The 14,099-nt window shown below is 30.1% G+C and overlaps 1 protein-coding gene across 1 annotated transcript in view; it reads right to left on the bottom strand.

Moving 5' to 3' along the window:
• The window catches only part of LOC118205271 (uncharacterized), a 180,407-nt gene extending 167,016 nt beyond the window's left edge, over positions 1–13,391 (bottom strand). Inside the window, exon 1 of the mRNA XM_085816784.1 lies at positions 13,148–13,391. Within this exon, the coding sequence (XP_085672910.1) occupies positions 13,148–13,223 (76 nt within the window). The 5' untranslated portion in view covers positions 13,224–13,391. The remainder of the gene's footprint in view (positions 1–13,147) is intronic.
• Positions 13,392–14,099: the final 708 nt, after the last annotated feature.

Below are 14,099 nucleotides of genomic sequence, written 5' to 3' on the forward strand. Positions count from 1 at the left end.
GCCAAAATTTGACAAAATGATATTTAAATTTATAATCAGAAAATGTAAAGACTTTTTTAGCAATTTGAATTAATTAACGAAAAATACGTAGCACTTAGAGAATAGGCTAAGCTTCTTTCGGTGCATGCCGCATCGTCTTCATAACATAAGTGTATCTGGTTCTGCCTCTTGTTTGTCATAGTATTACAAATATAGTCTTGTTTCGGTGTTTTTTTTTTTTTTAAACCCTAATTTTACTTTCTGCAAAACTATCAATTACATCATCATAATAAATATTTTTTGTTTTATCAGAATTTAAACATAACATAGAAAGCTGAGACAATTTCTCTTGAAGAATACATGATCTTATGGGAGATTTTAATCTCTTCAGCAATGAAAAAGATCTTTCCCCAGTGTGGGGGGGAACCGCATTTTGCGATATGAAAAATACAGGCTTACAGGCTTTTGATTGGCCAAATTTGTCCATCGTAATTGCAAAAATTTAGTTGAATTCCGCCCTAGAAAGCCCTGGATTTTCGAAATATAGATTTTTAGTGTTCATACAAAAGATTAACGAAAGAAGCTAAAATAAAACTGATGGATTGTACACTGTACTGATATTTTGTTTAAAAAATGTTCATTAAAGAAGGAAACGTAAAATAAACTTTCTATTCGATTTGGGGGCCCCGGGCAATTGCCCTATATGCCCCTGCCTTAGATGTGAATGAACTTTGTTTTAGTTAATTTGCTACGTCAGTATGTATATATTAAGCGATAAAAATAGAGAGCAGAACATGGGCCAAATAAACATGTGCTTACGTGTCGAAAATTGTTGCTACAGAAACGGACAAACCTCTCTGGTAGAGCTCTCCGGTACTAAGAAATTTAACCTACTTGTATAATTTACCGAATAAATTTCATTAGAACTAGGTCACTTCTCAATCAGCGTAATGCCCCAGGAACAAATGTTATGAAATATAAGACCAACTTTACAAGACAAATACAATTTATACATTTTTTCGCAAGCAACTTCCTAACTCCCCTCAATTCCATGGAATACACAGTAATGTATCTTTTTATTTCTTTTTTAATACAAATCTTTAAAAGTGTATCAGTTAGCTAAAAATCATGTGTTTAGCTGAAAGACTGCAAAGGAAGTCAATAAGAGATTTGCATTACACCAGAAATTCTGCATTTGTATGGATGATTCTGGTTATAAAAATGTACAATTAATTTCCTTACTATTCTTATACTTCTTAACCTTTCCCAAAACAGTAATTTCAACTTGACATTTAAAATGGATATACGAGTATAAAAAATACAGTACACATCAACTTAAATTTTACATCACGAAAAATTCCACCTCATTCGTATTCACATGAAAGGAAAACAGTTTTGCTCCTTGACAGTGAGAGACCTATGTCCTATTTTCTCAAAATGCAATCTATTTTTCGCCAGAATAAATGCAGTCTGAAACAAAATTTTGCCTTATTTTAAACACAGAAGTTTTATTCTAAAATTTGAAAATAAATTAAATAAATAAAAAAAAAATGTATATCTAGATTACATTGAAACATTTTTGGTACCTAATTAAACTCTCTAAGATTTTCCAATTAATATTCCATCTATACATGAAATATAGAATTCATGTATAGGTGAAATATAAATTGAAAAATCACTTAATATACTTAAATACATGGAATATTTAATTCATATACTTAAGTGTTTTACGAAAAAAATTATTCTACTATATAAAAATCACCTAAACATGAATAACTTAAGGACCAAAAAAGCTATCCTCTCTAACAGTAGTTTCAATAAAATAATATATAAGTTGAAAGAAGAGAATAGAACTATCAAATTACAAAATCACAATACAGATTACCAGAAAGAAGACAAAATACTTCATTTGTTCTCCCTCCCCTTCTTTTGTTTTAAAGTTATTTTAGTACTTTACAGTACTTTTATATTTATTGTAATTCTGTCAATTACTTCATCTTCAATAAAAACAGAAATATTGTTAAATTGGCTTATCATAGCATACACAGACCAAAGCAAAAGTAAAAGGTTATTACTTAATATATTTACGTAATAGGATCTGTAAACATACAATGCTAATATGAAAAAGGAATAACAAATATAATAATAGTGTGCTTTTTTCCTCTAGCGTGCTAAACTGTCATAGCAATGTGTTCTGCTGGAGACGCTACTCAATAAGACTTTTCATGGAAGTTCAGGAGAAATTTTTTCCGCAATGCATTATTTCATAACATGTAATATTTGATATTTTGCAACTTGCATTCTTATTTAACTTCACAATTTGCGCTTTTCCTACAGAGATACTAGGAAGTAGTAGCTTGAGCTAAATGCTGCCGACCACAAATGAACTATGAAGCAATCTTAGAAATTACAATAATAACATAAGAAGGAAACGTATGCTTTAATGATATACATATAACGTGAAGACAGGCCTGCCAGCATCATTTTCAAAAGACCACAGCTCAGTTAAATACCAATGCTCACATTATATCATAACACCCTACATACAGCACGCAATTTCTGCACTAATAAAAACAAATGGTGCATTGTGTTTCTTCTGTTTATTTGATTAAGGTACACATAAAAGTAATGTAGAATTTTAGTATTACAATTTTACAAATCATTAGTAAGCAATTTTACAAAGTTTTTGACCCTCTTTGTCATTTCCATTTCAGAACGAAGAGGTTTTTCTGCCAAATTCCAGAAACCTATGGTAGGGTTCACAAGAGGTCAAGAGAGTATAATCAGTGAATGCTCGCAGTCTATAAAAAGTTTCGTTTCGAGTGACTAAACAGACTAGTTACAAGAATAAAGTCTGCAGGGTCGTTTTCAGACATTTAGCTGCCCGGTGCAATATCTCTGGCTTGTAAATTACGCTGCTTAATGCCTGCTTGAATTCTAAATATTTTGCTGCACTGGCTGTAGAGCTGACTCTGCATAAGGGTTACAGCTTTCCTCATGTATAATCATGAGCGTGATTCAGTTTCCCTAACAGTTTACTTCTTTACAAAGCAGATATAGATATAATGTTTTAATAATAAATTAATAACCTAACCTAATTTAATAGCAATTAAAAACCTAATCTAACCTATCTATTAAATTTAAAAAATAAAGTTTATATCAGGATTTAACGAAAATTTCCCCGCCACCACAAATACCATTTGCGCAAACAGTTCGCGTTGGCGTGTTTAATCATATTCTGTCCAACGATTTTTGGCATTTGAAAGAAAGAGACTAGCTTTTGAACACTGCTTTGTGAAATTTGTAAAAAAAAAAATATCATTATCATTAAGTACAAGGTGTCTAAGCTGAAATGGTGAAATGGAACTATCACGCTACCAGATTAGAATCATAATTTACTTCCAATTCTTTTGCAGGCCCAGATAATCACCATCCTTCAGTACGTTTTATCCTATCTTTCTGATTACTGTTTCAAATAAAAAATTAAATTAATAAAAAGACTGGAAACTGAGATCTTCAGATTGCAGTCTAATGACTAAACAGTTTGCCATTAAAAATTTCAAGGTAGTAGAAAAATATTAAAACTTTAAAATTGTGAAACAAACATAAAAATTAAGAAACAAATGATATTATACCCATTAATTCCTCTAATCAATTAAAATTATAACATTAGAAATATCTTATATTAGTTACAATGAAGGGCAAATGTTCATAAAAACTTAAAAAGTATTAAAAAAAATTAAATTCTTAAGCGTTCAAAGTGCGTTTATTGCTTTTAAGATATTTACCATATTAATTAATGACTTGTATTTTAAATTAAAGTTTTTATGCTTTGACGAATGAAACGTCTATGCGCAATGGAGTGTTAAAGATGCATCTTTTTCTTCACACAGGGAAATATATTGCTTTTACATCTCTCAATTTATAAAATGCAGACTGATTCAGCTCTCTAAGAATATGTGAATTATATTTTGTCATGTAAGACGGTATAAGCTAGGTAAAAACCATACATTTCCTTCGAAGTATAAAAATACCAAGCATATCATATGGAAAAATTTGGCTATTCCTATTCTTAGATGGAATCATCTGTAAATCAAGCGTCTTAATAATAGAGTTCCTTAAGCTGTGAAACACTGGTAGTATGCAGCGAGTTCGTTTGTATGACTGCAAGTTCTGTTGGTTTGTAATGACTGTAAGCTCTGAACTGCATGGAAGTCCCTCACTGTATTATATAAAAGAAGTCCTTTACCCTTATAAAGTCCCCATGAAGCTATCTCTTCCTTTAGCTAATTGATCAGTACTTCTGTATTGGTTAGGTTAGGTGATTTGAATATACCAAAGCACACAAGAGCTATCTGACTAAGGGGTGAGATGCATTTGCGGAGGAGTTTCTAAAGGAAACAAGCTCGTATTCATGTTACACATGGGAAAACCACCAAAACAGACCATGAATACAGCCTATTCACTTGGATTCTAAGAATGTCAAACTATCAGTATTCAGTGCTTTAACTACTCGGCTACTGATTGGACACTTTCATATTATATTTTCTAAGGGATTTGTTAGCTTGTATTTATAATGTTATTTATAACTTAAATAAATCTGTCTTTTTTTTAAATTTAGTTTTGGCCTTGAGAACGGCCCTTGTATTTTTAATTTGGGGCCCTAAAAGGACCCTTTTTTAACTGAGGTATTCAGTCCCGCTAAGATTATAACAAGTAATAATATTGTTATCGTATTAATTAGGAAAATGTTCTAGTAATATGACAAAAACATTCACTATGATAATCTTAGCGGAACTGTTTTTTTGGGTTTATGAGGTTTTCCAGCTTTATGAGGTTAAAAATTATACACATACGTCGAAGATGAAGTAGATACCATAACAACTGCTTTTTTCTCTTCCCGATCCCAGTCAGCGAATGAATGAATGCTTTAACTGCTTTCTCGTCAAGAGTGGGGTGAGGTCGGGGTTGATGGAATTTGCAGTTTCGCCAATAATACCAAAAAAGGGGAATGTCTTTCTGCTGGTCATTGAATGATTGACAGGATTTAGCAAACTTTTAAAGAAAAAGCTGGAGCTGGACACAATGTAATCTAGTCCACCGGCGGCCGAGCGGTAAAGTCACTGAACACTGGTAGTTCGGTCCGAGGTTCGAATCCTGCGAACGGGCTGGCTGCATGGGCGTTTTCGTGGTTTTCCCCATGTGTAACGTGTATACGAGCCAGTTTCTCTTAGAAAGTCCTCCACGAAGGCATCCCTCCCCTTAGACAGATAGCCCTCGAGGCTTTGCCATAATCACACACACACACAACGTAATCTATCGTTTCCCACATTTTTTCCTTCTGTTCTCTTTGTTAAACAGTATTCATATTTCACAGCATAATTCTTACACTATTAGAGCTCGAAATGGTAGAACTATATTCTACAGCAGATGCATACACTTTCTACTACACCCAGTGTTCTCACTCAAAGTACTATTCACTTTTGTAGTTTACTTAATGCTTAGATCACTAATAAGAGAATTTCATTATAAAAAAAACTGATTTTATGATAAATTTAACATAAGATATTAAAGCGTCATGAGTGAAAGTATTTACATGCAAAATGTTTTAACTGATATACGCATTTGCTTCAAACAATATCAGTTATTAATGGAAGAAATTTAGCTTTGATTTAGAAGTGGAATTTCATTTTAGTTGCACAAAATAAAATGCATAACCTATTACATTTAACTCGTATTACACTATGATGAAAGCTTACTATGTCTATTTAATATGTTTTCCGACAATAAACATATATTATGTTCAACACTCTGATTGCTCAATTTTTTTAATCCAAATCACTTCGAAAATATCATATTTGTTTTATTGGTAGTTACATATTAATGCAACTACCTTGTCGCAATCCAGTGATTTCTTATAAATGCAAAAGAATGATGACAAAAGTGTTTACTGAAAATTTGGCGACTTCAATTAAGCTTGTTGTGCTAATACATAAGTGCCACTTTATTACATATTTCAGATCTACAGATATTTCAGAGTTAATATATATAGCATATTTCTGTAACCAAGATTTTTTGTAATACAGATTTCATGTATAAGAGCAGGCTTTCACAAATAGTATCAGTTTTTAAAGTAATTTTATAAAACCAGAAATTCTGAAAATAAATCTTGGTTGAATTACGATTTACCACATAGAACACAAATGTAAGCATGTATACGAATGAAAAGATTCGATATTTACACAAATTATGCTAGAAATTTCAAAACAAGGTTCCAAGCAAAGTTCTATTATTACTTAAGCAATTTTTCTTTAAGCAACAACCAGCACATTGCCTGCAAGGCTCCTTTTTTATGGGATTAGGAGGCACATGGCTCGCAAAATGAGAAGCTATCAATCTCAAAGGGTTGAGAGAAAAACTAGGTCTTCCAGGTATACCAAATGTTCCAAAGTTCAAAATAGGCCAAAACAGTTGGATTATCCATCACATTCTCAGTTATTCCTGGATTGCCAAGGAAAGGAAATGAGGCAGAAGGTGTCAGAATATCTTTTTTATCTATTTTGCACCACTGCCTAATGTTTTGGATGGTTATTTAAACATTTTCAGATTCATCATTATCTGGAGATGATCCAAGAAATAAAAATCTGTTTCGATATTGCTATCTTCAAAATAATTAAAATCACTTTCATTATCAAAAATATCATTAGGCACATATATTCCATCACTTGCTGAACATTTCCTGTAAGCTGTATCCTGAATATTTAAAACAAAAATGATAACAGAGGGAAAGCTTGCAATATCAGTTAGTGAACTCCATGCAAATGTGAAAATTTAAGCAACAATAATGTCATCTTTTTGACCAAAACATGATTTGTGGTCTAAATATTGTAGAAAATGCATTGTCAATGATTAAATGGTGAGAAAGCAGAATGCTATTTTAAATACATGGGAAAATTGCATTTGCAGGATGAGCAAATTTTGTTACTTCATATTGTCCATGGAAATTGCAGGATAATCCATACTATGTAGAATGGTAATGATAAAGCCTGATAATAATCAGAAGACTTATTGTGTAAATAAATAATAATAATTGCCTTTTTGTTAATGTTTAAGTTACATATCTGCAACATAATTGGTGTTGACATCCTGCTAAAAGCATATGCAGGAGCAAATGACATGCAACGATATGTTATTGATATATGATGATATATTACTGATTTAAAAAAGAAGACTATGTACCACCAATTCATTAGTACAGAATAAAACATTTTTAATATACACTAGTAAAGATATAAGATCTATTGATCTAAATTATTTTAACATTTTAAAATTAATATATATTTTGTTGATTTGTAACATTTTAATCTAAAAAAAAACTTAAAACATGTAAATAAATTAACAGCAAATTCAAATCTATATACTCTTTCAAAAAGAATAATCATATAACTAACTGGAATTTTTGATAATTTGAATTTTTACTGTATATGAAGATCTATCTGTTTGCTAACAACAAGGAACATATAATATACTGAAATTAATTTTATATACGAAATAAAGATCAAACTGGCCTAATGGTGATTCTCAGCCCATTCAAAATCTCCTTAAAATAGTAATCAAACTTTTAAAATTATCAGTTATTAAGCTGGAAATTTACATTAAAACATTATGATAAATTTAAATATCCCCCTTTTCAAAACACAAAATGGGAAAAATATGTTTCATAAGAAATGGAAATTTGATACTTTTCCATTTTCCCGCCGCAAGCGATAAAGTCGTCAAAAATGGTACAACCAATACCAAACCAAATATCCTCGCTGGTAACCTTTTACGCTTCATTTTCAAAACAAGTTGCAGCCATTTCTTATCATGTTTCTTTCAATACTGGCATACAATTACATAGAATGTTTACCAGATAATTCAATTTTATTATTAGAAAGATAGTGAGAAATAGTAAGAAATTTAGAACCAATATTAAATAAAAAATTTTGTGATACTGTAAGATATATATATTTCTGTGTGTGTTTGTGTGTGTGTGTGTTAAGATAAAAAATAAGCAAATACGCTTTATAATTTAATTTAGTAATTGCCTCTTAATTTCTCATTTTTCATTTAGGCATTTCCTCTCTGCATTCCAAAAGCAGTAATAACTTTCCTGGACTACTCAATTCCTAGACTAATTTATGCCACATGGCTTGGGCAACACTGATTATGTAGCTAATTCGGAACTTAACATTTTGAGAACTGAACCTTTCTAAACCAAAATCTTCTCTTGGTGAGCTTCCATTACTGGATAATTGCACATTCTTCTGCCCCTCTTCCTATAAAGACACTATTTCTCTGTGCTCTCATCCTATCACAACAGTATTAAAAATATAACTATTCTAGAAAGAGGTACACTGCTCAAAAAAAAAAAAATGGGACAGTCCTATATCTCCCGATCTACTGGGCCGATTGACAAAATTCAAATTGCGTTCTTCATGTCTCAAAAGCGTGACTTAGGATATATATTAGATTTTCATATAGCACTATTCTAACATAGGTATTTTGACACAAAATCGGACTTTTTCTGAAATAACATACCATTTTTTTTACATATTTCGATTCTACGACTCAAATTACGCCTAAATATGAAATTTTGTAAAATTTGGAGCGAAATTTACGGAGAAATTCACAAATTTATGTTGGCACTTTTTTGTCAGTTTGCGCCAAGAATACTTCACTTGGCCAACTTCTTAATATATGGCAACCTAGTTTCCTTTCCCGTGAGAGGAAAAAAAGTCACCATCGTTCCTTTTTTCCAAATAATATTCTTTATATTATATTTTTAATTATAACTTATTATTTTAAGTAATTTTTTCTTTTTCGAATTTCATTTTAATTGTTTAAGTTAGCACATTTTTTATTTTTTTCGAATAACTGTTTTAAAATTTTCTATTTACCTATTTGAACTGCGTAAATAAAGGTGCAGCGTTTAGTTTTTTTCAAATAGTTTTCTTTATACATATTTTTCGTCATAGTTATTATTTTAGGTAATTTTTAAAATTTTATACTTTTATTTTAATTGTTTGTGTTGCATTGTCTCTTCAGATAATTGTTTTAAAATTTTCTATTTATTCCTTCAAACTGAGCATTTTAAATATATTTATTAATATCAATTTTCCAGAATTTGATTTTATTTATTTGAACTGCGTTTCTTTCGGAAGAATACTTTGTAACCCAGACTACGATGAGTTTGAAAACTGCATACTATATTAAAAGAGAAAATACAGTAAAGCACAGTTTTACACACCTTTCAATGTTCCGTTCAGAAAAGATATATATAAATAAGAGAGATGTATAACCGACATTTTAACTTAGGATGACTTGCATACACTGCTTTAAACAGTTTTATCATTGTGCCCATTGCTTTACACAATTTTATCCTACATTTGGTTTCTTAAAATGTTATTCATATTTTAGTCAAATATTTTATTTTTGAAATCGCAAGAATCAAATATCATAACATTGAAAAGTTTTAAAAAATACAAATACTAAATTTTACGAAAAAATTTATTTTTCTTCTCTTTTTCTTTAAGCATTCTGAAAGTATATTAAAACGTATCCAACTTTTCGAAACATTTTGGTATTTCTGACAATCATTTAAATAAAGTTATCGCCTTCCATTTTATAAAGGCCCACAAACGGCCGAGCGGTAAAGACTCTGATCACTGGTAGTTCGGTCCGAGGTTCGAATCTCGCAAACGGGCTGGTTGCATGGGCGTTTTCATGGTTTTCCCGATGTGTAATGTGTATACAAGCCAGTTTTCCTTAGAAAGTCTTCCACGAAGGCATCCCTCCCTTTAGGCAGATAGGCCTCGCGTGCTTTGCCATAATTAAATAATCCAATCCAATCCAATCCTTAATTAAATATAATTGATTTGTACCTTCTACTAGAACTGACGTTAAGAATTGGAGTGCAAATAAATAATATCGTGTGCAATCTTGATTAATATAAAATTTAAAATATTTGCACAGAAAAATATTTACATTCAGACAGAAAGTTTTTTGAAATATTTGCAATTACTTTATAAGAAGGATTTATTAATAACCGTAATAATTACTTATTATATTACTGATGATTAAGAATCAGTTCTTGACAGTTACATTCTAAATTAGAATTTTAAATTAGAATAATGAGAATATGCTACGCACAAAAATACATTTTAGGATAAAAAATGAGTTGATTTTTTATGTTTTAAAACTTCTTGAATTCATTTAATAAACATCGTATCCTCGTTGTTAATTGAATTCAGAATGTTGGGTGTCGTTTATATAATTATTCTTACTTGTCCACGGAATCTGCTGACTTATCCAGCGATTAAGTAGCTGCAGATCATTTCTACATAACCATTGAACTTCCATTAATTTAGTCTCTAGAGGGTTGTATATTTATATCATAATTTGACTTTTATAAAAATGATTATTCTAAATCTTATGTTTCTATAAAAATATACTGTGCTTTAAAAATATGGATGATAGTACCAGCCGCTCTTTCAGCCACTTCAAAAGCATCAGTTTGTTTAGAAATAAATTGTGCAGTTAATGTTATAAAATTCAAATAAACATCAAATGAAAATTCTCAGTTTTAGACAATTCGATTTAAACGAAGTAAAGTAGCAGACGATAAAACGCCGAAGGTAAAAATTTACTCTTACAAAAATTTACTCTTATTTAAAAAAAAAAAAAAAAAAGATAGAGAGAAATTAAAAAAATATTAAAAAATTTATTTAAAAAAATAGCTTTTCATATAGTATTAATAAATATTTATTACGCATCATTGAGGGAAAAAATGTCATATAATTAATTCTCCGTAAAATTTTACTTGAAATTTAAGGTTAAAAATAGCTGTGGCAATACAGTGTAACAAAAATCCATAGACCTCATTTGGCGTTATTATCGCTCAAAAAAAAAGATGCCAAATTTCAAAACACGAAAATATGTAAATTTGTGTATATCTTAGAAAATTTTGAATAAAAAAGTTTAATTTTTTGCAGATATGCTTAAAAATATACCTACTTTAAGATGATGGTAAAAATTTTATAGGTTATAATTCAAAATTTTTTTCGAAAAATTTATAAAAATTATTTAAAAATAGAAATTTAAAAAATAAAACACAAAAAATGGATAAATTTTATTTGGAATGAACCTAAATTTCGAAATGTGAGAGAAAAAATCAAAAAAGTTTAATAAAAAAAGAGATATAAATAAATATTTGCCAAATTCAATTAACATTGAGGAGCTAAAATTTTGAGAATATTTCAAAAACTACTCGTACGATTTTTACAAAACTTGGTATTCTGGCATAATTTGAGTCGTAGAATCGAAATATGTAAAAAAATTGGTATGTTTTTTCAGAAAAAGTCCGATTTTGTGTCAAAATACCTATGTTAGAATAGTGCTATATATATATCTAATATATATCCTAAGTCGCGCTTTCGAGACATGAAGAACGCAATTTGAATTTCGTGAATCGCCCCAGTAGAACGCAAGATATAGCACTGTACCTTTTTTTTTTTTTTTTTTTTTTTTTGAGTAGTGTACAATTAAAGTGCTAAGTGAACTGTGGCCACAAATGTCAATGGAAATAAAAAAAATGAATATTTAATCTTACTCAGCTGCCACACTTCCTAGTCATTAAGGGTTTAACATTTTAGCACTCTACAGAATCAGAATTCTTCCTCTTCAACATGGATCTACATTCTAAGCTAACTATGTACTACGCTATTCACATTGCTAGATCTTTTTCTATTTTTCATTACATATATATCCCGATCTATCTATGAAAATTGTTGGAACTTAAAACATAACAAGCAATGTCTTGTTAAGACTTCACTTCTTGAAATGAAAGAACTGTCATGCTGATGATAACTAAGTTTGGCACATTCTAAAAATTCGGCCACTTCTATTAAAGTTCTACTTCTACTAACACATAACTACCCTTTTTAACCTATCTATAAATCGTCTCAGTGGTGTACATAACAGAAAATTTTAAAATGCAATAATCACATATAGATTTATCAGTAATGTATTATATAACTGTACATTTAAACTGTCATATCAAATATTCAATAACAATGCCTATAAAATAAACTTCTTTCCTGCCATATGCTTGACATGACAAAATAGCAATTATTTCCATGTTTTAATTGATTCAGTTAAAATTTTTCTCCTTCCACAATTAAACGGTATTTTAAAGAAATGTCTGCTAAATCACAACTACAAAGTGTTTATTCAATTTTAAATATAAAATTGTTATTTTATCCGTTAAAATTATTAAATAATTTAGTGTAACGCAGAATTACTGTAGACATTCTTTCTACAGTAATTTATTGTCTTCCTACATTGTACACATTTTCTTATTTTCTTTTCCACGCTCAGTACAACTCACTTAAAATGAAGGTCTCATAAAATGTGTAAGGATCTGTTGTGATATTCAAAGCATAAACTCTGCTATATTATATATAACAAATCATTGTATATTTCTCACAAACTTCAAACACACAAAATAACACAAATGTTTAAATGAAATGAAATTCTTGCTTAAACAAAGAATACACCTATAAGTTAATAATGTAATTTGTATGAAACAAACGAAATCAATGCATTTAAAATGACTACTAGAATAATAATCATAGAGTAAACAAATCTATACGGTATCATGTACATGAAAAATTACAGAAACAATAGTTTTAATTTATAACAAAACAAATTATCTTCCAAACATATGACCGGAAATCAAATTAAAAACTAATCAAATTTACGACTTTGATCCAAATTCTTTCATTAAGAAAGGATAATTTGAGAATATTTCAGAAAATCGATTAAGACCTATAATTTTATAACATTTTGAAAACCTCAGCCTTAGCTTAAAAAATAAAAAGATAATAAAAACACTAAATTTATGTTATAAGTAATGAAAAAAAAAAATTTTAATTAGCTAGAATGACTATGGCGACAGCTTAATAGGTCATTTAAATGATCTATGACGAACCTCACAGTGTATGATACCGTCGTTATTACTCATTCAAACATTACATAAAAATCTTGAGAGACAAATGCGAAAAATTCTACATTAAAACATAACAGAATATGGGTACATTGAGGCACAAAATCAAAATATCGTACTCACTCAGATTGAAAGAATCAGTTCCATCCCCTGAGAAATCTTCAGTAGATATCTCGAAAGAAGGAGTATCATTTGACATTTTGAAAAAATGCTTATACGCGATCAAGAAAAATTAGAATGCATGGTTATTTTATGAATAAAAATTATTATTTAAACTTCATTTCATTTATTTGTATTTTACGGATGTGTCAGGAAAAAACACACCACCATAGGAGAAGAGATGAGTTGCTTTTAGTTTTGATATCCATTTCGAGCTGAGTAGCCTGAATCCAAAAAAAAAAGGCACCAGAAACATCGTGTACAAATATGTATAATTATTCCAATATTTTGCCTGATAAGCTTCTAAAAATTCTTATATCTCTCCAGAAAATGTATTCGTTTAAAAATTGGTAAAAATCGTGATATATTTTTCTTTCAACGCGTTCGAAAGAAATTTTTTAAGTATCTTTACAAGAAGTAACTAAAATCAGCTAAAATCTTTTAAATTTCAAATTAATTATATTTCTCTAAGAAAAAAAGTATTGGATTATAAGCCCTGCACACACATGTATATGTGTGTAACGATTAAGAATTGCACAGGAAATGTTAGGGGTAAGTGGTAGCAGAGGTAGAAGATGGGAAAAGAAGCAAGAGTGATTAATTTGAAACATTTATTGGATATGAGTACAAATGATGTACGACAGCTTGAATATTACAACAGATGCTCGAAGTTTGCACCATTGGACGCCAAACATGCCTGACACCGACGAACCATTTGTATGCCGCCAGTGGCGTAGCTGGGGTGGGGCAAGGGGGGACATCTGTCCCCGTGCGCAGCGTCCAAGGGGCGCCAAATTCATGCTACGAAATTTTTTAATGAAACGTTTTATATTCTTGGCACACAGAAAGTGGCGCAAATTCTTCAATTGTCCCCGGGCGCTGGAAACTCTAGCTACGCCCCTGTATGCCGCTAATT

This window comes from Stegodyphus dumicola, chromosome 5 (genome assembly GCF_044657685.1).
Source record: "Stegodyphus dumicola isolate Sdum_Otavi_A_Nest chromosome 5, ASM4465768v1".
In the NCBI taxonomy this organism is placed as follows: Eukaryota; Metazoa; Arthropoda; class Arachnida; order Araneae; family Eresidae; genus Stegodyphus; species Stegodyphus dumicola.